Source organism: Lampris incognitus, chromosome 21 (assembly GCF_029633865.1).
Source record: "Lampris incognitus isolate fLamInc1 chromosome 21, fLamInc1.hap2, whole genome shotgun sequence".
In the NCBI taxonomy this organism is placed as follows: Eukaryota; Metazoa; Chordata; class Actinopteri; order Lampriformes; family Lampridae; genus Lampris; species Lampris incognitus.
The window spans coordinates 22,361,446-22,388,173 of record NC_079231.1 but is presented as its reverse complement, the minus strand read 5'-3'; the positions used below and the strand labels follow the sequence as shown (position 1 = coordinate 22,388,173).

The following is a 26,728-nucleotide window of genomic DNA, read 5'->3' as shown; positions in this document are numbered from 1 at the left end:
GTATACCGAACTATATGAAATTTATGAAATCTATGAAAAAGAAGACGGAGAGAAAGCAAAGAAGACACAAGCAATCAAAAAAACAAAAAGCATCATAATGGGGAAAAAGTCATAGCAAAAACGAGAACAAAGAAGAGAATGAGGACGTAGATTTGAACACGCCAAATATAAATGACATGAGAGTGAACTACGGCGACGCGTCAGTGAAACAAGTAAAGTTCTGGATACTGAATGTGGGTTTCCAGTAGGAGGAAGTTTCGGCGTAAGACGACACAATTAAGGACAGTGTTAGAGACAAAGGAGAAAGAGGAAGTCGATGAAAAGAAAGTCAAGAAGGGAAAGAATAAAGTTCTCATAGACTGGAAATCATACAAGTCTATGGACGGAAGAGGCACAAAGAACGGAGAGAAAAACACAGACGGGGACAGAGACAGGGAGGGTCTCATCTGTGTCTCGGTGTGTGAAAATGCAGGACTCTGATCTCGACTGTGCTCCGCCGAGACGACAGCAACTCCACCCCCGTACGCACCGTCAGCACAAACATCTCCGGCATCAGGACCAGCGTTGACTACAGCACCTGTACCTGCGACACAGACACTACCGGGAGCAAGGGGAAGCTCACTGTACCCAGATTTATCCGCCCAAGGAGGGAGCGGTGAGGACAGTGGTAAGGGGTCTCTGCTCCATACACTCAGAAATAAGACGGTGTACAAACCTGTAGCACCCCACCAAAGCTCAGGCAGCCCGGTGCAAGGAGACACCTACGGACAAGCACATGAGGTACGCACGATCCTAAATGGCATGAAGCCTGATGTTGCTGACCTGGCCAAGAAGCTATGGATTCCGCGGTGGGCGAGGAAGGGGTGGAGGAAGAGGTCTAGGATGAGATTATGACCCTTAAGTATGCTTTTACTGTGAAAAAAAAGGCCACTAAGAGACTGTCCCAAGAAAAACCGAACAACACAGTGAGAAGGATGAATGGCGAGACCTAGGTCCATGGGTAAAGGAATGGTTGACGTATGATGAGTGGACATCAACCGCTGATCCATCTGTACAATTTAATCTAGACCATCGTGCGTACAGACAAAAATACACGCGCATTGTAAACGCAATCAGAACGGTAGAATTGGTACCTGGCGCACCATCAAGGCTCAGCATTTTCCGTTTTTATTTTTCAAAGCCATCCGACATGGCGAATTTCGCCGCGAGAGGACACTGTTACGTAACCTCACACGAACAGGAACAGCTTTTGGATCCGTGGAAACGTAAAATCCGGGTCAAAATCTGGGTATTTTTCGGTGGAAATTGGTAAAAACCGAAAAACGCTGAGCCTTGCACACCGTGTACTCACACACAGACGGTACCACAGGAAGTCCCACAGACGTTGTGGGCCCAAGGAAAACATGATGTAGCTTCAATTAAAAGCATGCAACCAACTGCGATCGCACCTAAATCAAATTTCAGACCATGTCAACCGCAATATCCACTAAAACCTGAGGCGGTTGGGGGAATTACGCCAGTTTTCTATGCTCTGTTGAAGGCGGGGGTAATCGTTCCCTGTGAAAACACCAATCTTTCCGGTAAAGAAAATAAGAGACAAAGGTCAACTGGATGAGTGGCGATTCATACAGGACCTACAGGCAGTGAATGACGCAGTCCAACAGCGCGCTCCTAATGTACCAAATCCGTACGCCATTCTTTCTCAAGGACCACCGGGTAGCACATGGTTTTCGGTTGTGGATCTGGCAAATGCATTTTTCAGTGTTTCGGTACATCCGGACAGCGAATTTTGGTTTGCTTTTTCTTTTAACGGAAAGACATGCGTTCACACGTTTGTGCCAAGGCTATTGTGAATCTCCAATAATTTACAATGGAGCACTAAGGGACAGTATCAGTTCTCTGAAACTGTCTCCAGGAAGTGCTCTCCTACAGTATGCAGATGATTTGATGATAGCAGCACCATCTAGAGAACAACGTGAAAAGGACACTGTGGCATTGTTCAAACATCTGGCATCAGAAGGCCACAAAGCTAGTCTGTCAAAATTACAATTTGTACAACGACAGGTGACATTCCTGGGTCATGTGATCACAGCAGAGGGCAAATCCCTCTAGCCAAAACGAGTCAAGGCCATACAGGACATTCCTAAACCAGTAACTAAGAAGTTAGTCATGTCATTCATAGGTATGTGTTCTTACCGTCGATCTTTCATTCCTAACTGTGCCGTCCTCGAGGCGCCCTTGAGCGCAATCGCATATGGGCAAGGATTGGCTGCACAGAGTACAGTAACCTGGACTGACAATGCAGAAAAGGCATTTGTTGATTTGAAACTAGTTCTACAAGCGACTCCGACTTTAGGACTACAAGACCCTACCAGACCATTCACGCAGACCGTGGACACAAAAGGGAGGGTACATGACATCCGTCCTGCTCCAAGATCATGGGGTAAACACAGGCCAGTGGCTTCCTTCTAAGCCAAACTTGACCCAGTTGCTGCAGGGCTGCCACCATGCTTAAAAGCTGTTGCGGCAGCAGAGACGACTGTCATGCCTTCAAGGGACATTTTGGGTTACACTGGTTTGACATTGTTGGTCCCACATGCTGTTTCACTAATTCTATCAGAACAAAAAACATCTCATTTGTCTGCAGCAAGATGGCTCCGCTACAATACTGTACTATTAGACATGCCTAACATCACTGTGAAAAGATGTAATGTTTTAAATTCAGCTACTTTTCTCCCCACAGCAGACGATGGTGAACAGCACAACTGTGTTGCAACGATAACTAAAGTGTGTTTTCCCAGACCAGATTTACAGGAAACGCCATTGCAGAATCCAGAGCTCGAATTGTTTGTTGACGAATCAGCATCTCGCAATCCTGAGACCGGCAGGAACCAAGTTGGTTTCTCTGTGGTAACTGCACATGACACATTGCTCACCAAACCACTCCCAACTTCACTATCTGCACAAGCAGCAGAGCTAACTGGTCTCACGAAGCCTGCAAATTGGCTAAAGATAAAACAGTAAACATCTACACAGACAGCAGATATGTGTATGGGGTTTTACACGATTTTGGTATCATTTGGAAGCACAGGCAATTGCTTAAATCTTCAGGCAAACCTATTGCACACCACAGTCTGGTTTCACAACTGCTAGATGCTATTCTGCTCCCTAAGCATATTGCTGCATGCAAATGTGAAGCTCACACTCATAATAACGACCCTGTTTCACAGGGCAACGCCAGAGCGGCTGCAGCTGCCAAAACAGCAGCTCAGCAAGAACTAACCAGCACTGATGTTTTTCTATGTGATGATTCTAACACTCCTCACACTCCCACAGTTGACTTACAGGACTTACAACAACGAGCGGACCAGACGGAGAAAGCTCAATGGTGGAAGCATGTCTGTGCTGTCAAAGACGGGGTATGGTACGGCCCCAACAGTAAACCATGCTTGCCTAAATACCTGTGTCCCCACTATGTAAAATTGACACACGGTGCAGACCACGTGTCAAAAGGGGAGATGATGGAGGCTATTTCACAACATTGGTTTACTAAAGGCTTCGCAAATTATTCTTAAAATTTTGCCAATCATGCATAATTTGTGCCACGAATAACATTGGACGGGGTGTTAGCACACCTCAAGCAGCACACCCTCCACCAGAGAAACCATTTGACCACCTACAAATGGACTTCATTGAATTGAAACCTAGCGAGGAGAAGAAATATTGCCTCGGTATTGTAGTCATGTTCTCAAAATGGGTCGACGTGTTCCCTTACTGCCAAACAAGATCCTAGTGCTGTGGCAAAGGCTCTAGTCAGAGAAATAATTCCACGATGGGGAATTCCAGCTAAAATTAGCAGTGACAATGGGGCACCCTTTGTAAGCACTGCCCTTAAACAAGTAGGTGAATATTTTGGCATCGACATGAGACAACACTACGCCTACCATCTGGCTAGCAGAGGTGTGGTGGAAAGAGAAAACGGCACTCTCAAAAACAAATTGGTAAAGTGCTGTGAAGAAACAGGCCTACCCTGGACAAAGGCACTTCCTGTTGTCCCGATGCAAATGAGGGCAAGGGTACGGTCAAGGAATGGACTTAGTCCATTTGAAATTTTGTTTGGAAGACCATTGAATACAGGCATAGGGCCTACAAAAAGACAGTTACCCAACACCAACCATTGTGAAGATGAAATGCTTCGTTACTGTGCAAATCTGTCTATGGCTTTGTCTGATATCCACAAGCAGGGGAAAGCAGCACTCCCATCACCAGCCATGGGACCACTGCATGACCCGAAGCCCGGCGACTGGATTATGGTGAAAGACCTACGGAGGAAGAACTGGCGAGCCAGGCGGTGCAGAGGACCATTCCAGATTCTGCTAACCACACAGACAGCGGTTAAGGTCGCTGAAAGGGCTACGTGGATACAAGCTAACCACTGCAAACGGGTTCCAGACCCGAGTGACAAGGACTGTTCAACTACACCAGGGCCACAACAGTGAGGGGTGAAATAGCGCCCTCCTGCACCTGTAGCGTGCCAAGCTACCAACAAGTGATGTGCAGAGTGAATGTCTGTGTCACCAATGAGGGCTCCTTAAGTGATGTGCAGAGTGAATCTCTGTGTCACCCTCAGGGAACCAACCGAGATGACCTGAGTTGACAGGCCACGCCTGTGGCATCCTTTCAAGACAATGAGGACAATGGAGTGGGGTTTGGGCTCAGGGGAACGATTTGTTGTTTTACAATAACTATTATGATTGTTGGTCCCATATTAAGGGTTTTTGATTCCCCGCAAAATAATAATGTGGTAACATCGACCCCCGTCACATTCTCATTTAACTTTTACCCCCACCATAGCCAAATTGCTAGACGTAAAGATATTGCTAATTCCACAACAGCCACTCAGACTGTTGAAACTCCTTTAATGCGTGTAAAATGCTTTGATACCTATGGGAGAAATCTGGCTATAACTATGAAGAAAGAATGGGCCACCTCTCGTAACTTCACTAATTGGTGGATTTGTCAACATTTATCTGCATTGTCTCAATCACCTATGGTAGTTCCAGTACCGTTCTGAAGCAGACTTTAAGGTGTTCAATATTAACCTATATGACGCATTCTCGGTCTGTTATGTTTCAGGGCTCATTCATAATGATCTACCCGATAATGAGAGAGAGATCATCTCATTTGCCTTGTCTGAGTTCAATAAAGGTTACAGGCCACCTGAGTTGAACTACGCAGTACTGTGGAAAGTATTCAAATTTGAAACAGTGGTAAATGCAATGCTTCGATATCGTGTAGAGTTTCTGGCCGTGTCTGCTGACTGTGATAACGATATAGAATGTAAGCCTATGACTGCAGTAGAATACACCTATCGTATTGTAGCTGGGGTGTATTCAGCCCCATGGAATTTACAAATACGATTGGCATTTTAGGGTTTACTGTGTATAATTGCTCTAGACCTATATTTTCTACTAAATCCTCAGCTTGCAGCTGTTCATTTACTTGGCCTACTCTGTGTGTGCATGCCCTGCCTAATATTTCTTTGTGCGTACAGGACCCCAGTTATAAAATTACTGCAGACACTACTCCTAATAGGACAGTAAAGATAACATTCAGTAAGCAACCCATACTTCCTGAAAAGGTCTATCTGATTTGTGGTGATCAGGCTTACAGCTGTTTCCCGAAAGGCGCCCACAGTCGGTGTTACTTTGCATTTATGCTACCCTTAATCAGGCAGTCGTCAGCTGTCTGCCATAAAGTGAGGCACAGTGAGAGTGTACGTTAGCAGCAGTCTATGTTGCTGCCTGCCATAAAGTGAGGGTCAGTGAGCGTAAGTTAGCAGCAGTCTATGTTGCTGCCTGCCATAAAGTGAGGGACAGTGAGTGACAGTCACCTGACACACGTTGTTGTGACCATATTCAATGACAGTATGTTCTTTTGTTTTGTATTATGTTTCTTTGTTGCAGTGAGTTTGTTTTCAATGTTTTCCAATTAATGTTGAGCTTTTTTCAATGAATAAACCCATGCTTTGGCAATATGTACATCATTAGCTACATCATGCCAATAATGCCATTTGAATTTGAATTGAATTGAGAGAGAGAGAGAGAGAGAGAGAGAGAGAGAGAGAGAGAGAGAGAGAGAGAGAGAGAGAGAGAGAGAGAGAGAGAGAGAGAGAGAGAGAGAGAGAGAGAGAGAGAGAGAGAGAGAGAGAGAGAGAGAGAGAGAGAGAGAGAGAGAGAGAGAGAGAGAGAGAGAGAGAGAGCGAGCGAGCGAGAGAGAGAGAGAGAGAGAGAGACCTTTGACCTTTAACCAAGCCTTTAATGGTCGAATTCTTCATTCTCATCAAGATAACAACATTAACACAAATACTCATATATAGTACATAGGGAAAAACACAACAATGGCCATACACAGTAAAACCAAAAGGATACACACCTTCCCCTATTTTTTTTCAGAAATTAAGAAGAAGCACTTGGTTTTCTACAATGCACAGCACATCCCCATGTCCCCAAATAGAAATGAATCCTTCCAAGTTTGAAATAAGTTTGAAAAACAGAAACTAAATTTTCAGCCAAGCAGCCACTAGACCCATTAATATGAGTGTAGCATCTGTGGACCCTGTGTCTTTCCTTTTGTTCCTTCTACTAAGCCAAATGCTCATTTTTGCCTGACCTATCAAAAACATTAACCAAGGTGACACGTCTGCACTGTGCTACCATGTACCTCGGACCAAAGACAAACAGGCTGTCTTCGAGAACCTCTCCTAAACCTCTGAGCCACTGCTGCAGTACAGAGAAAAGAGGGCTCAACCTGGGACATCTGAGCCATAAGTGCTGTAGAGTTTCCTCATCATTACAGAAAGAGCAGTGGCATATGTGCCACATGTCTGTTCATAGCCACAGCCCCATGTACCACCCTCCACTGTAGATCCGCAGTACGTTTCTCTATGAGGAGTTTGTACAGGGACTTCCAGCTGTCCCTGGCGGATGAGCCTGGTGCCAACACACTCAACCACCTTGGCTCCTGTATGCTGGCTAGTGATGTTCTGTTGAGAACCTTTACAGCGATTGCGTACAAGGCCTTCTGTGATGTACTTGAGAAGTCATGTAGTTCTGATGTTTTGAAAGATAGAATGGCCCCCTTCACTTCCTCCTGCTCCTCCACTGCTGCACGGATTGACAAAGATGGAAAAACAGGGCGCATAGCTGGCTGATCCTCTCCACACTCTGCTCCTAGTGCCTCTCTGAAGATGCCAGGAAGTGCACTGATCACTTCCTCCAACAACCTCTCCATCAAACGAAGAGATTTAAAGCCAGTCTCATGGCTCAAAATGCCAGCCGTCTTCCACTGTCCTCATGATCTGAGACACACTAACTTCGTAAGTCCAGCTCTTATGAGGGATCTCTGTACACTTACGGAGATGAGCATCCTACAGCGTATCAGTGAGTTATGGAACAGTGGTTCCTCCCCTACACTGCCATAGAGCTGGGAGTAATCTCTGTTGGTGTGTAAGACCGTTCCCCAAGCTCGGAGGACAGACTGATAGAAGGGTGTCGTAGTGAGCTCCATGCCAGCCAGGTCCAGAAGGAACAAGTGCTTGTCATAGTTCAGGTTCATAACCCTCCAAAGCAACACAGATGCTGTTTCACTCCAAAGTCGCTGGTCATGGTATAAAATGAACTGCACAGTTTGAAGGCGAAAAGCCATGATATGACTGCGAAGGTCAATCAGGCACTGGCCTCCTTCCAGCACTGGTAGGAACAGTACAGCAGACTTGGTCCAGTGAAAGCCTCCCCAGAAGAAGTTCACCAGCGTCTTCTGTACTTCACGTATGAGTGTGTCCGGAGGTTCTACAACTGTAAACCGGTGCAAGAATATCGAGGCAATCAAGTTGTTAACAATCAAGACTCTCCCCCTATAGGACAACCGAGGCTGGATCCAAGTCCATCTAGACAATCGGGCACTGACCTTTTCAATTAAACCCTCTCAGTTTTTGCTCAGAAACCGATCCCTGCCCAGAAAGACACCTAGGCATTTTATCCCTTCTGTATTCCACTGCAGCCCCGCTGGTAATGTCGGCTTCTCTTTATTGTTCCACTCCCCCAGCAAGAGACCCTCAGATTTTGACCAACTGACTTTTGCAGAGGAAGCTTGTTCGTATAAGGCCAATTTCTGCTTGAGAATTTGTAGATCGTTTTGAGTTGTTATGAAAACCGTGACATCATCAGCGTATGCTGATAAGCTAACTGCAGTGGTGATGTTCCCTGAAAAGGTTAGTCCTGGGAGCCCCTGCCTGAGCGGAAATAAAAGCAGTTCAATGGCCAGGGAGTACAGCATTCCAAATAAGGGACAAACCTGTCTTATACCTCTCTGAACAGAGACAGGTCGGTTGAGTCCAGCTCCTACCTTCAACAGAACACTGGCTCCGGAATAAAACAACTTGATCCAATTAATAAATTTATCCCAACACCAAAACCTTCAAGTGTTTTAAACAGATAGCAATGATCAACCCTGTCAAAAGCCTTCTCTTGATCTAAGGAAAGCAGGCCAACGTCCAGCTCCTGGAGCTTAGATATGGCAATAATGTCCCGTATCAAAAAAAGATTATCCTTAATTCTACGGTCAGGAACACAGTACATCTGGCTGTAATGTACAACAGTATCCATACACTGTTTGAGTCTATTTGAAAGACATTTTGCAACTACCTTATAATCCGTATATAACAATGAAACTGGTCTCCAGTTTTTCAGTAGGCCAAGATCTCCCTTTTTTGGTAGCAGTGTCAGGACAGCCCTTCTACAACTCAAAGTTAAGAGTTCCGGAGTCCAAACAGTCTTTAAATACATCATGTAAGTCTCATCCAATTAGAGTCCAGAACGTCTTGTAGAACTCTGAAGGAAGCCCATCAACTCCGGACGCTTTGCCACAGCTGGGTTGCTGAACCACCACAGACATCTCGTCAAAGGAGATGGGGGACTCCAGCGAGGACACCTGTGTTTCACCCAGCTGAGGCAGTCCCTCCAGTATCTCCTCCACACAGTCAGAGTCACAGGTCTCCACATTGACCAAGTTGCTGTAAAAGTCTATGGCCAACTTCCTCATCTCTGATGGATCAGTTGTTACTGCCCCACTGGGAAGTTTGAGATGCATCATCACATTGTTCTTTCTAATTTTTATTTCGAGTTTAAAGAAAAAAGAAGTTGGCGCATCTATGTCTTTGATGGTGGTGATTCGGGTTCTGATTAAGGCACCCTTTGCTCTCTCATGTAGGAACCTACCTAAAGCCATCCTCCTACTTTCCCAGGTGCTGCTGTTGCCATCATGTCCAGTAATTACTTCGTCTTCTAGTATCTTAATTTCTCTCTCTAATTCATCAAGACAGATTTTCTCCATACCGAGAGTGTGTTGTTTGTATTGCTGACATAAAATCCTAATTTGTGTTTTTCTTACCTCCCACCATCGAGCTAAGCTCTCAAAATCTTTCTTCCACAGCCTCCAATGACGCCACAAGTCAGAGAAGAACTGACAGAAGGCTTTATCATGCGTTAGCCGCACATCGAAGTGCCAGTAGGAACAGTGTCGAAATTGAACTTGTAAGGAAAAATCTGCCACTACTAAATGGTGATCTGAAAATCCCACAGGTGATATCGTGGACCTAATCAACCTGTTGCTGTATGTTTGATTGAGGTAAATCCTATCCAACCTGGCTGCCCTCACACTACCCTCAGTAGCTTTTACCCATGTGCACCGCCTAACTGTTGGATTAAGAGTCCTCCAAACATCCGTGAGGTCGTTTTCTGCGACCACAGTGCACAGAAAAGAAGCTGATGGTGGATGGGGCTCTTCTGAGTTTCTGGCAACTGTAGGGGGTGTAGTGCAATTCCGGTCTCCTCCCACCACTATGATTGAGCCACTATGAAATTGTTAAAGTTTATCCCTCAGTTTGCTAAACAATCTCAAGTGATCAGTGCCTGTATTATAAGCACACACATTTATAAACACAAAAGGTATTTCTTGGATTGTTGCCTGAACTATTTGGATTCTGCCCTGCTCCACTTCACATGTCAAAACATTTGTTAAAAAGAGGCACTGCGAGAAAAGAACAGCTACACCTGCACTAAAGTTGGTACCATGGCTAAAAAAAAACTGGCCTGTCCAGCTCATTCCCCACTCTATCTCGTTGTCTACAGAGCTATGTGTTTCCTGTAGGAAGAGCACATCTAGTAAGTTCTTGCTCTACTCAGCTCAGCTACCACACCTCGCTTAACTCTATCCCGTCCTCCATTAATATTTAGACTCCCTACCCGCAAACTGTCCATTAAAAGACGAGAGAAAATGAAGGATAAGACAGTGAAACCTTTCCAAGAGAGAAAAAAACACCTTTTGTGTATCGCCCATATTTCAATTTTGAACATTTAAAGGAACCTTTCCTCGTCTTTCTTTCCTAAGTTTCGTCAGAATCTTCTTCAGATGAAACCTCTTCTGTTTACTGAGTTCTTCATATCCAGCCGTTTTTCTAATCTTCATAACAGAGTTAACAAACCTGCCCACACCAGAGAAGAAATCTGCTACTTCCACAGTGTCTGCCATAAGTTTCGTCAAGGAAATCATTAATCTCCTTTAAAGAATATGACTGCTGATCCCCTCGTGACACAATATCAGCAAACTGAGATAGACCATCATCCTCTAACATTTCATCATCTTTATTTCCAGCGTTTTCACAGTGTGACTCACCTGTTGCAGAGACCTGACTCTCAGCCTCAACTGGGTGACTGTCTCTCACTGGTTCTGTCTGTCCTCTGTCTCTGCATGAATCCACATCCTGTGCTTCAGTACCACTCAGATTACCATCATTTATAGTATTGCTGTCTTGCTCAGTTGTTACATTTCCCTCCATACCAGGTTGCGGATCACCGGTTGCGGTATCTCCCGCTCTCTGCTGCGCTGTTTGTGTGCCTGAACTGCTGCCCGCTGTAGGCTCCCTGTGCGGGCAGGATGAACATTTGAGGCCGACATCAGAACTTGCCTACAGAGTGTAGAAACCGTGTTTGTATTTGACTTTAAATGACACTTGTAGATGTTCTGAGGGATCACTTAAATACACGAACGCCTGTCTCCGCAGGGAGTTAACATGCTGCAGTCTAGCGTCGCCACAACCCAGACGAACCGTTCTGAACCCACTAGCAAACTTTCCGAAACGACTCAGTTCTCTTTCAATGAGCTCGTTCGGGATAAATGGAGGTACGCCTGACACGGTAATACGTGTCGATGGCACAAACAACGGCGAGATGGCTACAAACAGATCGTCCAGCACCAGGCCTCTCTCAATCAACAGGTGGACTAAACGCTCCTCCGGGACAAAAGCCACCATGGCTTTATTCATCCGAGAGCCATAGGTGATGTTCTCATAGCCTACCTGTTCTGCAGCCAGGAGAACCTGTTCAACAGTGTACCGCGGGTCAACCACGACTCTAACCCAGTGTCTGACAGACAGGGGAGGTGAGCCCTCACTGGGAAGGACGCCATATTGCACACCACCAAACTCCGACCAGCTACTCCAGTCACTTTCCAACAACCAGCAACGAAGTAAAATTAAACTTCTCTCACCTCACCATCTAGAGAAGAAAAGTGAAAGCAGTAGAAACCCAGTGAATTAAGCCAAAAAACACACTCAAGCTCAATCAACACCCTCACTCACGCTGACGCACCCAACCTTCCCGCATGCAGTGCAGAGAGAGAGAGTGAGACAGAGTGAGGGAGACAGCGAGAAAGAAAGAGACAGAGCGAGGGAGAGAGAGGCCGAGACAGAGATAGAGACACAGAAAGCAAGAGAGAAAGAGCGAGAGAGAGAGAGAGAGAGAGAGAGAGAGAGAGAGAGAGAGAGAGAGAGAGAGAGAGAGAGAGAGAGAGAGAGAGAGACCGAGACAAAGAAAGAGACAGAGACAGAGACAGAGCGAGGGAGAGAGAGGCCGAGACAGAGATAGAGACACAGAAAGCAAGAGAGAAAGAGCGAGAGAGAGAGAGAGAGAGAGAGAGAGAGGAGAGAGAGAGAGAGAGAGAGAGAGAGAGAGAGAGAGAGAGAGAGAGACCGAGACAAAGAGAGAGAGAGTGAGAGACAGTGAGAGAGAAAGAGAGACAGAGTGGAGAGAGAGCAAGAGAGAAAGAGATGGAGCAAAAGAGAGACAGAGTGAGAGAGAAACAGAGACAGAGGGGAGAGAGAGAGAGCAAGAGATAAAGAGAGAGAGCGAGAGATTTTGAAAAGGTACATTTATTCTGAATACGTTACAGTCCAACAGCTTATACCCAAACACAATCATCTCTTTATAATCCAGCTCAGGGGGGGAAAAAAACACTGAGTAGTCTAAACAAGTATTTGTAAAAACAGAATTTCAAAATAAAATAGCCCAACATAACAACCACAAAAATCACCTCAGGGATTTGCAGCAACACAACATCCTGTCCTCAGACCCTCGCATCGAATGAGGAACAACTCCCTAAAAAAACCTTTAACAGGGAGGAAAAATAGGAAGAAACCTCAGGGAGAGCAACAGAGGAGGATCTCTCTCCCAAGACGGACAACGTGCAATGATGCTGTGTTTACACAATGTACATAACAAAATAAATAAAATAAGAAGAAAACCAAATCTTCACCAACTCCCACTAAGCACACCACCACCCCAAGTTCTGGGGTGTGGAATCTCTGCTCCCCTGTTGTAGGCCCTCATCATCCTCAGCTCTCCTTCAGACAGTTTTTACTTCGTAGCTGTAAAAAAAACTCATGTAGACCTCATGTAGACCTCATGTAGACCTCATGTTGAGCAGCTGAGCTACGGCCTCGGTGTTGTTGAGTCCCAATCCTGCTGCAGCCACTATGTGCTGTGGGGTGACGGTCGGGGCGGAAACCAGTTCCTGGAAAATCCTGGAGGGTACCAGTCGTAGACAACCAGCCTGGCTCCATGTATCAGTGGCTCCTCCAGCAGCAGTAGGAGGAGGAGCGCCCGGTGCAACACCCTCATCAACCAGACTCATCTTACACATCATCAACAACATTGACCAGGACGGGGCATGATCTGTCTTATATTGCCTCTGACTCTTCATGCTGTGATTCTTGTTTGATTTTCAGAACTATTTTCCTCAACCTGCCCATCTCCTGATCAGTCTAGCCCCCTTTCTTCTTTTTGTCTCATCTGAGATTTAACAGAGTACAGAAACAATTCTTTGCCTGCAAAGAAGTCCTCAAGCTTGACATTTCTCAAATCTTTTGTTTGTTGCAAGAATTTCTCAATTTGGTATGCATCACAGCACTCTTGCTTTGTTGCCCCTGACAATTGGGAGGAAGTGTGAGTCTGGCTGTCTACACCAACATCCTCCTCAAACTCATCTTCAGACATTTGTACCTCTGGCTGCTTCTTCTTTAATACAGGTACCCGGCTGTCTATGCCACAGTCCCCTTCCTCCTCCTCTTCCTCCATACCCAACTCATCCTCAGACAGTTGCTCCTCGTACTGCCTGCTCCTCTCCCTTGTCATTGCTCCTTTTTTGGCTTGAGAGCCACTCGTTTCAGCCGCCTGCTTTCTCTTCAGTACAGGAACCTTAACAGACTTTTTCTTCCTCCACCAAATCCTCCTCACTGCTCAACACTACGCCTTCCGCAGCTCCACCTGTAGGGTTTGATGCCATTGCCTGTTCACGTTGTGCTTCTTTTTCAACATTTATGTTTTTCTTTTTAGACTTTTCACTCAGTTTGGGTGGTTCAGTTTTGTCGGTGTAGTCTGGACTCCGTCCCTTTTCTGTTGTCTCTTCGCTGTTCTGCCTGGTTTTACTCAGTGTGTCCTCTCGCTTCTTCACTCTGCGTTTTGTCACCAGAGGAGTGTTTCTCAGGACAAGCCCGAACCAAATGAGCCTCTCCTCCACAGGCAAAACACTTCAAGGTCCCAGAGTTTACAAAAATAACATAATCAAAATCATCCACCTTCATCCTAAAAGCTACATCCAAGTCTTCAGAGACAGAGAGAGAGACAGAGCAAGATAGAGAGTGAGAGAGACAGAGTGAGAGAGCGAGACAGAGCGAGAGAGAGACAGAGTGAGAGAGAGAGAGAGAGAGAGAGAGAGAGAGTGAGAGAGAGACAAACTGAGAGAACGAGACAGAGAGAGCGAGACAGAGAGAGAGACAGAGAGAGAGACAGAGTGAGTCAGAGTGAGAGACAGAGTGAGAGAGAGACAAACTGAGAAAACGAGACAGAGAGAGCGAGACAGAGAGAGACAGAGAGAGAGACAGAGTGAGAGAGAGACAAACTGAGAGAACGAGACAGAGAGAGCGAGACAGAGAGAGAGACAGAGAGAGAGACAGAGTGAGAGAGAGACAGAGTGAGAGAGAGACAAACAGAGAACGAGACAGAGAGAGCGAGACAGAGAGAGAGACAGAGAGAGAGACAGAGAGACAGAGTGAGAGACAGAGTGAGAGAGAGACAAACTGAGAGAACGAGACAGAGAGAGCGAGACAGAGAGAGAGACAGAGAGAGAGACAGAGAGAGACAGAGAGAGAGACAGAGTGAGAGACAGAGTGAGAGACAGAGTGAGTGAGAGACAGAGTGAGAGAGAGAGACAGAGTGAGAGAGAGACAAACTGAAAGAACGAGACAGAGAGAGCGAGACAGAGAGAGAGAGACAGAGAGAGAGACAGAGTGAGAGACAGAGAGAGAGACAGAGTGAGAGACAGAGTGAGAGAGAGATTAAAAGAGATATATCTTGGATTTCACTATGTAAAACTATGTGGTACAGTAAAATGTTGCATGAGATGTCGTGACTGCTCCTTGTATCCACTCTGTTTAATCTCTCCATGTTATATTGTATCCACTCTGTTTAATCTCTCCATGTTATATTGTATCCACTCTGTTTAATCTCACCATGTTATATTGTATCCACTCTGTTTAATCTCTCCATGTTAGACTGGCGGTAGTGAGGTCATCTTCCTGAAGCTTCTCTCACTTTTCAATGACAGCAAACATAAACATGGCACGTCAACTCAAACCAGTAGCTCAGAACAAAGAGGAGAGAGCATCACTCATCGCTGTGACAAATGAGAAACAACATTTTGAAGAATTAATCCTCCTCACAGCAAGTATGAAGAAATCTGTTCAATCAAAAAAAAAGAAAAAAGAAAAGAAAGAGGATTACGGCACTAAAAGGCAAGAAGAAAATCAAACGGCCACATGTGGTTCGCGTGGCCAAGATCTGAGCATCACTGGTCGATAGTATATGATGACTCCAGCTGGGCGACAACCTTTCCGTTGCTGCTCGGCGGGGCCAAAAACCGCCGGAATAGTGCCGTTTTCTGTCCCGACTTGGTACCTCTGAGAAGTTTTTTGCTAGTCAAATGTATCACCCCCGGCTTCACTGCACCCTGTGGTTTCTCTGTGTGTTACAGAACAATCAGTTCTTATCTACAGTTTCTACTGAGGCCTTGTACCGAACGATAAATCTGGTAATAACATTTTTCATCCATCCGTTATCCAAACCGCTTATCCGGCTCTCAGGGTGGCAGGGATGCTGGAGCCTATCCCAGCAGCCACTGGGCGGCAGGCGGGGAGACACCCTGGACGGACTGCCAGGCCATCACAGGGTCAACACGTTCACACCTAGGGACAATTTAGTACGGCTGGTTCACCTGACCCACATGTGTCTGAACTGTGGGAGGAAACCGGAGCACCCGGAGGAAACCCGCGGAGAACATGCAACCTCCACACAGAGGATGACCCGGGACGACCCCCAAGGTTGGACTACCCTGGGGCTTGAACCCGGGACCTTCTTGCTGTGAGGCGACTGCGCTACCCACTGCGCCACCGTGCCAACCTCTGGTACTAACATGAGTAACTTATTGATCATCTCCTGGATGTTCTGCTCCATACAGCTCTATCAGCATTAAAGCCATTAAAGCCCTCCCCCTTTTTCTCCCCAATTGTACTTGGCCAATTACCCCACTCTTCCGAGCCGTTCCGGTCTCTGCTCCACCCGCTCTGCCGATCCAGGGAGGGCTGCAGACTACCACATGCCTCCTCCCATACATGTGGAGGCGCCAGCCGCTTCTTTTCACCTGACGGTGAGGAGTTTCACCAGGGGGACGTAGTGCGTGGGAGGATCACATTATTCCCCCCAGTTCCTCCTCCCCCCCAAACAGGCGCCCCGACCGATCAAATGAGGCGCTAGTGCAGCGACCAGGACACACACCCACATCCGGCTTCCCACCTGCAGACACAGCCAATAGTGACGTAGGGACGCCCGACCAAGCCGGAGGCAACACGGGGATTCAAACCGACGGTCCCCATGTTGGTAGACAACAGAATAGACCGCCACACCAACCGGACACTTGGGAGTTTTTTTTTTTTTTGTGTTTTGTTTTGTTTTGGGTTTTTTTTTTTGAGTGTGACGAGCATAGTGATCAATTCCCTAAGGATTCAAGGGCCACACAAGGTGTAGCTGTTCGAGGCAATTTGAAGAATGAGGGAAAAAGGAACTGCAGAAGGCTGTGGAGCGTGACTGGCACTTCATTAAAGGGTTCACTTCTGTCTCTTCTCTCGGCTGTAAGGCAGCAGCGGGCTGCTAACACCATCAAAGTGGAAATGCGTGATTGACACAATGAGTCATCCATTTAGGGGAACTTCCTGCTAGTTCCCAGAAAACATACCATATATTCTAACCCGGCCAACAGCTGTCAGCGACGTTCGACTCGCAAGATCAAAGACCTGCAGCTCATAAAAAAGAGGAGGAAATATGCTCGTACGCATCCATTTGAAATATCGCCTTGCCCATTTTCTGGCATAACACAGCCTCCAGGTAGTTGGTTCTCATACTAGTCTGGCGACAGAGACCCTGCACAGCACCTTCTCTAACCTTCAGCGAGAGACGACCCTACAGGCTGCACAAAGCATGAAGCTACATCAGGTGGCAGGCTAATGACTGGAACAGCGCAGGTTTGAATCCTTGAAAGAGCTGGGAATGTTTGGCCGCATAGGGGGAGTGGTCAAAAACCCTCCCTTCCCCAGATACTGTTTAAATGCCACTGAGCAAGGCAGATGACCGTCTATTGCTGCTGTAGAACCAATTAGCAATCATTAGTACATGTATCAGTACAATAATTAGTACATGGCAGCCCCCGGATGTGAAAACTGTAAATGTGGTAAAACGATGCATCTGCTAAGTTAACCTTCCCAGAAGAAGCAAAGGAATTGTTTTGAACACAGACATGGTTCCCAAAGTTGCCGGACCAGCTAGGGGGGTAGATGTGTGTACTAAGTATGGCAGACCGGCCAGTTACTCACCGTAGGCCGTCATGGTGCCCACATAGGGCCCGTCCATAACACTCTGGTTCTCCTCAGCCAGGGCCTTGATGTAACGTTTGCTGAGGTCGAGGATCTGCTGGCGCAGCACGGCACTGCTCTCATGGCTGGCCCTCTGCTGGATGGTGAAGTGCAGCAGCATCATGCCCCAGATGAAGCCGAAGCTGACCAGGAAGAAGCCCAGCTTCTGGGACGACAGCTTCCACAGGAAGGGCATGGCCATGCTGACCGGTGAACGCTTGGTGTGGGAAGCGTGGTTGTGGGTCCGGTGTGGCGGAGGGAGCGGGGCTGAGCGGGCTGTCGGGGTTTTGGGGAAATCAGGAGGGCAGGCGGGGCATGACTGTGCGGGTTGGCGTAGCGGCGGTGGCGACGGATGGCGTGGCTTGGCCCACGCGCCTCACCGGCATGCTTTCCTTCTCTGGCCCATCGTTGTCGCTCAGACACATCTCAGTGGACGAGGTGTAGCGCCAGGTTGCATGCTGGGACAGAGAACACAGAGATAAGACATGTTAGGCAAAGCCGACAAAGAGATAAAGAGGGAAATCCCTGGCCTGCCTGCGACAGCAGGAACCGCATTTTAAACATTATCTGATGAACATGAAGTCTGCGTTGTCAGTCGTAACTGAGAGCGATCTAATGAAGAAGGAAAAGCAATAACCAGCAAAACAAAGCATGGGGGGGTTATGTCTCCCGTCTGCATGAGCGGTGAAGACGAGTACGACATCAGGACACCGGACTGTGCTTCGCCCCGGGAGTTCTGCCGAACGCATACACAAAATCAACCATCGTAGCCTCCTCGTGAAAGTCGCCAAGGCTAAAGCAGATTTCTGAGATTAATTCTGCAGCATCCTGGTATGCTCCGAAACGTCAGGGACTGGCACGGGCCCACAGAGTTCACACTGGGACACTGGGCGGACGAATTAGCCGAGTATGGAGGGCAGACAAGCAGGATGTGTTACTCATGAGCCGACAGAGACTTCCTGCCTCTGCCTCTTATCTTAAACCAAGCAACAGAATCATGACCACAGAAGCCCACAGCACACACTGGGGCATATTGCATGAGTGTGTGTGTGTGTGTGTGTTTGTGTGTTTCTGCACATTTTTATAGTTTGCATGCTCCTTCCTGTGTGTGTGTGTGTGTGTGTGTGTGTGTGTGTGTACATATATGTGTAAGCACAATGTGGGGAGGATGGTTAAAAAGCCAACTGGGGCAGATCTCATTTGAAGGGCGAGGTTGAGCGGCGCCGTATTACTGCAGCAAGGTAAGAAAGTGAGCGGATCTATGTTGTGGGTCTGGGTACAGTACTGGAGTGCCATGGCTGGTTTCCTCCCCCTATTGCTTTTTTCAGTAACGTGGCAGTACCAGCGACATGTTAAAAGTGTGTGATGGGTTAAACTACATCCATCCATCCATCCATCCATCTATTACCCGAACCGCTTATCCTGCCCTCAGGGTCGCGGGGATGCTGGAGCTTATCCCAGCAGCCATTGGGCGGCAGGCGGGGAGACACCCTGGACAGCCCGCCAGACCATCAAACAGGGCCGACACACACACACACATTCACACACAGGGACAATGTAGTACGGCTGAGTCACCTGACCTACATGTGTTTGGACTGTGGGAGGAAACCGGAGCACCCGGAGGAAACCCACACAGACACGGGGAGGACATGGAAACTCCACACAGAGCTTCGGTTTCCTCCCACAGTCCAAACACATGTAGGTCAGGTGACTCAACCATACTACATTGTCCCTGTGTGTGTGTGTCTGTGTGTGTCTGCATATTTTTGTTGTTTGCATGCTCCTTTTTGTGTGTGTGTGTGTGTGTGTGGGCCCTGTGATGGGCCGGCGGCCTGTCCAGGGTGTTTCCCCACCTGCCACCCAGTGACTGCTGGGATAGGCTCCAGCATCCCCGCGACCCCGAGCAGGATAAGCAGTCGGGGCAATGGATGGATGGATGGATGGAACAATAACGCCGGCAACAAGAAGCAGTTTCTGGTCAGAAAGTAGTTTAACACTTCAATCTTCAATGAGTTCATGGTTACGGCACTTCTTACACCGTGATCTGAATTATTTACTACACCGATCACTCTGCTGAGCAGCATGTAGGCTAATTAGAAAGATAAAGAAAGGAAACAAAATTAATAATCTTGTGCAAGTTACAAAGAAAAGTCTAAACAATCCCAGCTTTGTGGCAAACTTCCCCACCTCCCTCCCAGAATTCCCTTCTAATCTGCGGCAGAAACGAGGTTACGGATCACCGGCACGCCACGCACCGTGGGACACCGGAGTGTGCACTGCCGTCTCTTTCGGAAAACAACATCTGTGCCTCTGACTAGTTTTGAGGACTGGGAACCCGGGTTTTCGAGACCCATCTTCTTCCCACAACTATTTCCACCACAATCGGTTAAAAAAATAAAACGAAACTGAACACTGTCGCCTGGTGCTCTCAGACATGTAACGGCGTCTTCTGAAAGGGACGTGGGGAGTGTTCTTAAGAGAGCCCCAAGTGCTTCACAATTTACTTTTTACACAGTGCATCAACACTGGGAGTGTGATTAACTGCAGACAAAAGTGTTGCCCTAACTCCCCGCTGAAGAAGAGTGGTGTGTAAAAATGGAAATCACATTCGAGTGCTTACAAAATTAAGCCCAGTCAATTAACCTTACTGATAAGCCAATCAAAAGAACCAAAATCAATGGTTTTGGCGGCACGGCGGCACAGTGGTTAGCAGTGTCGCCTCACAGCAAGAAGTTTCCTGGGTTCGAGCCCCGGGATTGCCCAACCTTGGGGGTCGTCCCAGGTCGTCCTCTGTGTGGAGTTTGCGTGTCCTCCCTGAGTCCGTTGTGGGTTTTCTCCGGGTGCTCCGTTTTCCCCCGCCATCAAAAAGACATGCACGTTAGGGTTAATACTCCTGTCTGTGCCCCTGAGCAAGGCATGGCAAGACGAGCTGGAGTCGGTCCCCGGGGGCGGCACGGCTGCTGCCCACTGCTGCTAGCTACACAGCTAGGATGGGTTACATATAGAGTGTAATTTCCCTACGGGGATCAATAAAGTGTCTCAAAATAAAAATAAAAAATCAATCAAATCCACAAGTCGATCAAATCAACCTCACAAATTAAGGCTGCACCCAAAACCCAGACAACGGAACGAATGGGTAAGTTGAAAAAACACGACTTTTATTGAGAATGGGGCAGGGACGGTGAGGTAATGGCTGGCTGGCAGGCTGGTGAACTGGAAACAGGAAAAACAGACATCAGACGGGCGGGCAAAGCAAACTGGCAAAACTGGCAAAAACTGGCGTAAAGGCCAAGCACCAACCTCCGGGGCTGAAGAATGACGCCACCGCGGAACTGCCAAATACTGCAGGTCCTCGAACGGCCACTTGAGGCTGGGTCCAAAAGAGAGTCAGTCCCCGTAGACCCCCCCCCCCATGTTAAAATGCCCAACTTTACAGCAGAAACAAATATGTTTACAGCCTGGTACAAAAAAACCGCTTCGTCAAAGCCAGGAAGACGCCCAAGCGGTGCACCAGCCGATCCGAGAGAGGAGAAGGACACCACCCGTCTAAGCATAAACCGGGGGTGAGTCTGCATGTGGCGGGAGTGTCGGAACAGCTGAGATGGGTATTTTCAAAACACCACATCTCAGTTGCTTTCAAACTCCAAAACACACTGCACTGGAAGCTGGTCCACCACAAGGATCGGTCCCCCGGCACAAACGGAGCAATATAGTGTAGCGGTTAAGTGCCGGCACCAAGAGGATCGCCTGACCTGTCCGTCAGGGAAACCAACCAGACACTGGCCAAGAGGATGACACAACACAGAAGAGCTGACACGTCAGACCAGGACCCCACAGTCTACACCATCTACACAGTCTACACCCATTTACACAGTCTACACCATCTACACTGTCTACACCCATCTACACCATCTACACAGTCTACACCCATTTACACAGTCTACACCATCTACACTGTCTACACCCATCTACACCATCTACACAGTCTACACCCATTTACACAGTCTACACCATCTACACTGTCTACACCCATCTACACCAGCCACACAGTCTACACCCATCTACACAGTCTACACCATCTACAGGCCAGTGGCCACTCTTTCAAGGATGAGGATGTGCACATCCTTGACAGGGAGGAACGCTGGTTTGAACGGGGAGTCAAAGAGGCCATCTAATGTGAAGAGAGAACGACCATCCCTGAACCGGGGGGGGGGGGCTAAGCGTACATCTGTCACCATCTTACAGTGCCATGATTGCAACTATTCCCCAATCCTCAGTGAACAGCACACATGGCCACTCTAGTTAATGGTCAGGGTATGTTGCATACGAAACTGATGGTTGGTTTGGGTGGTTATGCAGCTGTATAGTTTATAAGGGTGGGACACCTGCAGCCGGCTGAGACTGAGGAGGTCACTTAGATGACGATGAGACGTTTCTCTCAATAGACGTGGTTTCCACATGAACTGATTCACCTTCCTTAGAGTCTCTGTAACATATTTCCCCGTTCATGACAACTGGACGGGAGGGTGGATTTTTATGTGACAGACTCGTTTAAATTACATTAAAGCTTAAAGTTATGCATAGTTAGGGGTGTGTCTGCTTTGACTGACAGGTGGGCCAGGACCTGGTCGCAATGCGTATCCGTGGCACTGTGTACTTTTAAATAGCCGCGACCTTGTTTCTGGGTGCTGTCCGGTTGATAATCTATGTAAACCGTTATTTTTTTCAGCAAGTCTCTTAGTCACACTAATGTTGTCCATGCGAAGCAGCCTTTTCCAGTTGGTCTTGTCTTAGTGTGCAACATATTTGGAATGTGATACATTGGGCATGTGGCATGTAGCGCCAGGTACAATCAGGTTGCTGGCAAAGTTTTGGGCAAGGACAGTGTCCTCGATTTCTCAGTCAGAGCCACCCCTTGCTACTCCCCACCTCCACCGTCTCGTTCAAATATGGCCATGTCCGGTTTCAAAAAACCAAGATGGCGACGGGAACGTGCCAAACTCGAGGCTTTAAAACGGTAGTCCACAAACCAATGGGTGACGTCACGGCGTCTACATCTATCCATTCCATCCGTTATCCAGGCCGCTCATCCGAATTCGGGTCGCGGGATGCTGGAGCCTATCTCCCAGCAGACATGGGCTGGCAGGTGGGGAGACACCCCGGACAGGCCACCAGTCCATCACAGGGCCGACACATTCACACCCAATTTAGTGCGGCCGATTCACCTGACCTACATGCCTTTGGACTGTGGGAGGAAACTGGAGCACCCGGAGGAAACCCACACAGACACGGGCAGAACGTGCAAACTCCACACAGAGGACGACCCGGGACAACCCCCCAAGGTTGGACAACCCCGGGATTTGAACCCAGGACCTTCTTGCTGTGAGGCGACCACGCTAACCACTGCGCCACCGTGCCGCTGTGTCTACAGCCTTTATTTTATATAGTCTGCGATGAGGCCAAGGCTGGAAGCGTCTCTAACAAACTGTGTGTTAGGCAACGATCCAGCAGGGACTGGTTGCTGGTGCAAGGTTATCGTAGGGAGATGGTGATGGCAGGCAGGTGTGTTGTTGGAATGGTACATATTCAAACACGTAAGAACTTCCCATGGGCAAGCGAGCCATTTCCCAGTATATTTAGATTCTTCGTTACGTTTTATATTGGCTGTAGCGCAAAATAACCTACTCATGAAGGGATGAAGAAGACCACCAGCGTAGGGAAGCATACAACGAGTATTCAGCGAGAGGTGAAGATGATGAGAGGAAAGCTCGAATCTAACCACCACCGACTCGGTTCTCATCTTAGTCCCCGGCCGAGTCATTTAAGGGAGTCATGTAGTGTGCTCGAATCACACAAGGGACACCTTCACAGGAGGTCGCAGGACTGCGGAGGGCATCGGCGCTGGGCACTTAGGCTCAGCTTGCCTCCTGGGAGTGAAACCAAGGCTCAGTCAGATAGAGTGCTCCTTTTAGAGCGCTGATGAATAAAATAGCAGCCCTTCTCATTGAAATAGCATAGCCTTAAGCCAAGAGCAAATGCATCGGGGTACTTCTGCCAACACCAACTGTCTAATCTACCAGTCTGTATATTAACCAAGGGTAAATATTAGACCACGGCGAGCCAAAAGTGGAGTTTGTGGGAAAAGGCCGACACTTGTTCAGGGTTGCTCAGAAAAAAAACAAAAGCAATGCAAAGCCCCAATAATCAATATACAGAGAAGAGCGAACGTGTCAGGCCGTGACTCCACAGTCTACACCCATCTACACAGTCTACACCCATCTAGAGGCAGGTGGCCGCTTTTTCAGGGATGAGGATGAGCACATCCTTGATAGGGAGGATCGCTGGTTTGAACTGGGAGTCAAAAAGGCCATCTATGTGAAGAGGGAACGACCATCCCTGAACCGGGGGGGCGGGGGGGGGGGGGCTAAGAGTACATCTGTCAACATCTTACAATGCTGTGATAGCAACAATTCCCGAATCCTCTGTGAACGGTACACATGGCTATTGAAATGATAGTTAAAGCTAACGTCAATTTGCATATGAAACCGGTCGTTGGTTTGGGTCGTTATGGCACTGTATTGCTTATAAGGGTGGGATACCTGCAGTCAGCTGAGACTGAAGAGGTCACTTAGACAATGTTGAAAAGTTTCTCTCAATAAACATTGTATCCAGCTCAAAGGAGGTAGAATCCGTTCATTTGGATACAAATGAATGACACAAATGAACTGGTTCCACCTTCTTTGATCATCTTACCTGCTTTACTGAGCACACATAACGACATTTGCACTTAAACAAGAGAAATGGGGCATTTTATGGTGAACAACAGGGAGTCTATTTTTATTCTTTTTATTAAAAAGAATAGATTGGGACATCCAGGTAGTGTGGCAGTCTATTCTGTTGCCTACCAACACGGGGATCAATTGTCAATCATATGTCAGTTGTTTTTTGTGAGTTGATACAAAAGTAACTGATTGTGTTAAATGGGCATATGATACCGTCTCATATATCAACCGCAGGCCCCTGAACTGATTCAAATGAAACCATATCATGGCAGACTTTGTGATATCAGCAAATATCGTGTCGTATCACCCAAAGAATCAATATATCATAAAGAGATGAAAACTGTAATTTACACCCCTAACACTTAGCATTATTTCCAATGATGGTTAAGTCTTGGACTTCCGAGTTTTATATACTCCACATTTAGTCTCTACAGCAGACGAACAACACATTTGTTAAATTATGCAGGCTAACTAGCGAGCTAACCAGACTATCAAGGTAGACTTTTACGCCTCATATGTGTTCATCCAGTTGAGACTCAGCTACACACACACACACTAACTAACTAATACCAAAACTGTGTTTACGAGAGATGCCTACTTCCTTAAACTGTCTCATAAATTCATATTTTCCATAAGGAACACGACACGATGCCCCGACGACAACAAAATGTCTTGTAATGCTCAAATTCCAGAATAGGGAACCGAAAACATTGCAGTGCTCGGAAGTCCACATTCTAAAGTAGGTACCAAATATCATCACATCGAAACCATTAAAAATACATGATTCTCCTCAGCACTGCGTGCCCGGCTGGAATCTGTTCATTTCCCGGTTATTTCGTCTTCTCCAGGAACTTCCCAAAGCGGGTGAAGTCGTGCAAGCACACATGTCCATCACAGTCTCTCATAATAAGAGTCAGTGCGTGGAATGCAGTTTCAAATGCACCCTGGCAACAGTGAGGTCCATGGTGCGCTTGAATTTTGCGGGTCTCTCATTTTAACCACCTCTGTTTCGTCACCCTGAGTACTCAGGAACCAAAAAGTGTTACAGAAAGTACCAGTAGCAGCTGGCCAGTACGGGGCGCTGGGGCGCCGCCCCCTTCAAACATCAAGAGATGAAAATCTACTTAAACATGTTAAATATACTTTGGTTGTATAATGCAAATAATGAGGAAATAAAAGTGTTGTCAGCCTGTCAGCAGCATTAAATATTGGTTCCAAATGGTGTTTGGTTGATTTCTGTCTGAATACATATACTTCCTGGGTGAGGGGCGCCGGCCAAACGACACCTTATGTAAGCCATCAAACTTGTGGCGAGCAGGTGACCTGAGGCTGCTGTCTGATTGGTTTCTTCAGATTTTCCATGGGGGCGCAGTTCCCAGACACTCCCACTTTTACTGGCAGCGAATTGGTATCGTCTTAATGTGTTTTGCTCTAATGTGATTGGACAATTCTCGTGGCTGTCAATCCTGTTCACACCCACCACCACGCCTCGTCTCAACTGTCAATCATCCACCGTCTACGAACCCTGATAAAATCTATAGGCTGCATTGTCCTTCTTAATAACTCTGGGACTGTGTGGACATTAAAGCAGCTGTCAGGTGGGCTGCGCCAAGCTAAATTGCCCCCCCCCCCAAAACATTTTTAGCACCAGCCGCCACTGGAAAGTGCTGTCGTAACAGTGCAATAATGTTCATAAAACAACTAACAAGTTCTGTCCCTGCAGTCTAAACTCTGAATACTGAGCAAAACAATCGAGATTTGAAATGAACACAAAAGGAGAAATAAATAAATAAATCACCAAATCCCCTGTAAATCCCCTGGGCTAAAAGGCTGGGTTAAAACATGCTGCCTGTGTCAAGAGGCTAAGTACAGTCTAAGCCCAAAAAAACCTCCTGAAACAGTCCCCGTTTGTGCCTCTATATAAAACAAAGGATCAGACAAGGATCAAAATGCTTAGGCGCGTGGCGGTCTATTCCGTTGCCTACCAACACGGGGATCGCTGGTTCGATTCCCCGTATTACCGCCGGCTTGGTCGGGCGTCCCTACAGACACAGTTGGCCGTGTTTGCGGGTGGGAAGCCGGGTGTGGGTATGTGTCCTGGTCGCTGCACTAGCGCCTCCTCTGGTCGGTCGGGGCGCCTGCTCGAGAGGGGAGGGGGAACTGCAAGGACTAGCGTGATACGCGTGATTATTTTTCCCACCTGGATTCCGGGAAGACCCGCCCCTACTCTATCTCTGATTGGCTAACCCTGTCCCTAACCCTGACCCTAACCCTGTCCCTAACCCTGTCCCTAACCTTAACCAACCTAACCAACGGAGGCAACGAGTACTAGCCAATCAGAGGCAGAGTTCCCGGAATGCGGGTGGGGAAAAAAAAACAAGCGCGTGATCCTGGTGAAACTCCTCACTGTCAGGTGAAAAGAAGCAGCTGGTGACTCCACATGTATGGGAGGAGGCATGTGGTAGTCTGCAGCCCTCCCCGGATCGGCAGAGGGGGTGGAGCAGAGACCGGGACGGCTCGGGAAGAGTGGGGTAACTGGACGGGTACAATTGGGGAGAAAAGGGAGCAGAATACAATGAAATTATTCTAA

The 26,728-nt window shown here is 47.5% G+C and overlaps 1 protein-coding gene across 1 annotated transcript in view; it reads right to left on the bottom strand.

Moving 5' to 3' along the window:
- The window catches only part of mgat5 (alpha-1,6-mannosylglycoprotein 6-beta-N-acetylglucosaminyltransferase), a 187,187-nt gene that overhangs the window by 135,659 nt on the left and 24,800 nt on the right, over positions 1-26,728 (bottom strand). Inside the window, exon 2 of the mRNA XM_056301107.1 lies at positions 17,318-17,814. Coding sequence (XP_056157082.1) covers positions 17,318-17,558 — 241 coding nt within the window. The 5' untranslated portion in view covers positions 17,559-17,814. The remainder of the gene's footprint in view (positions 1-17,317; positions 17,815-26,728) is intronic.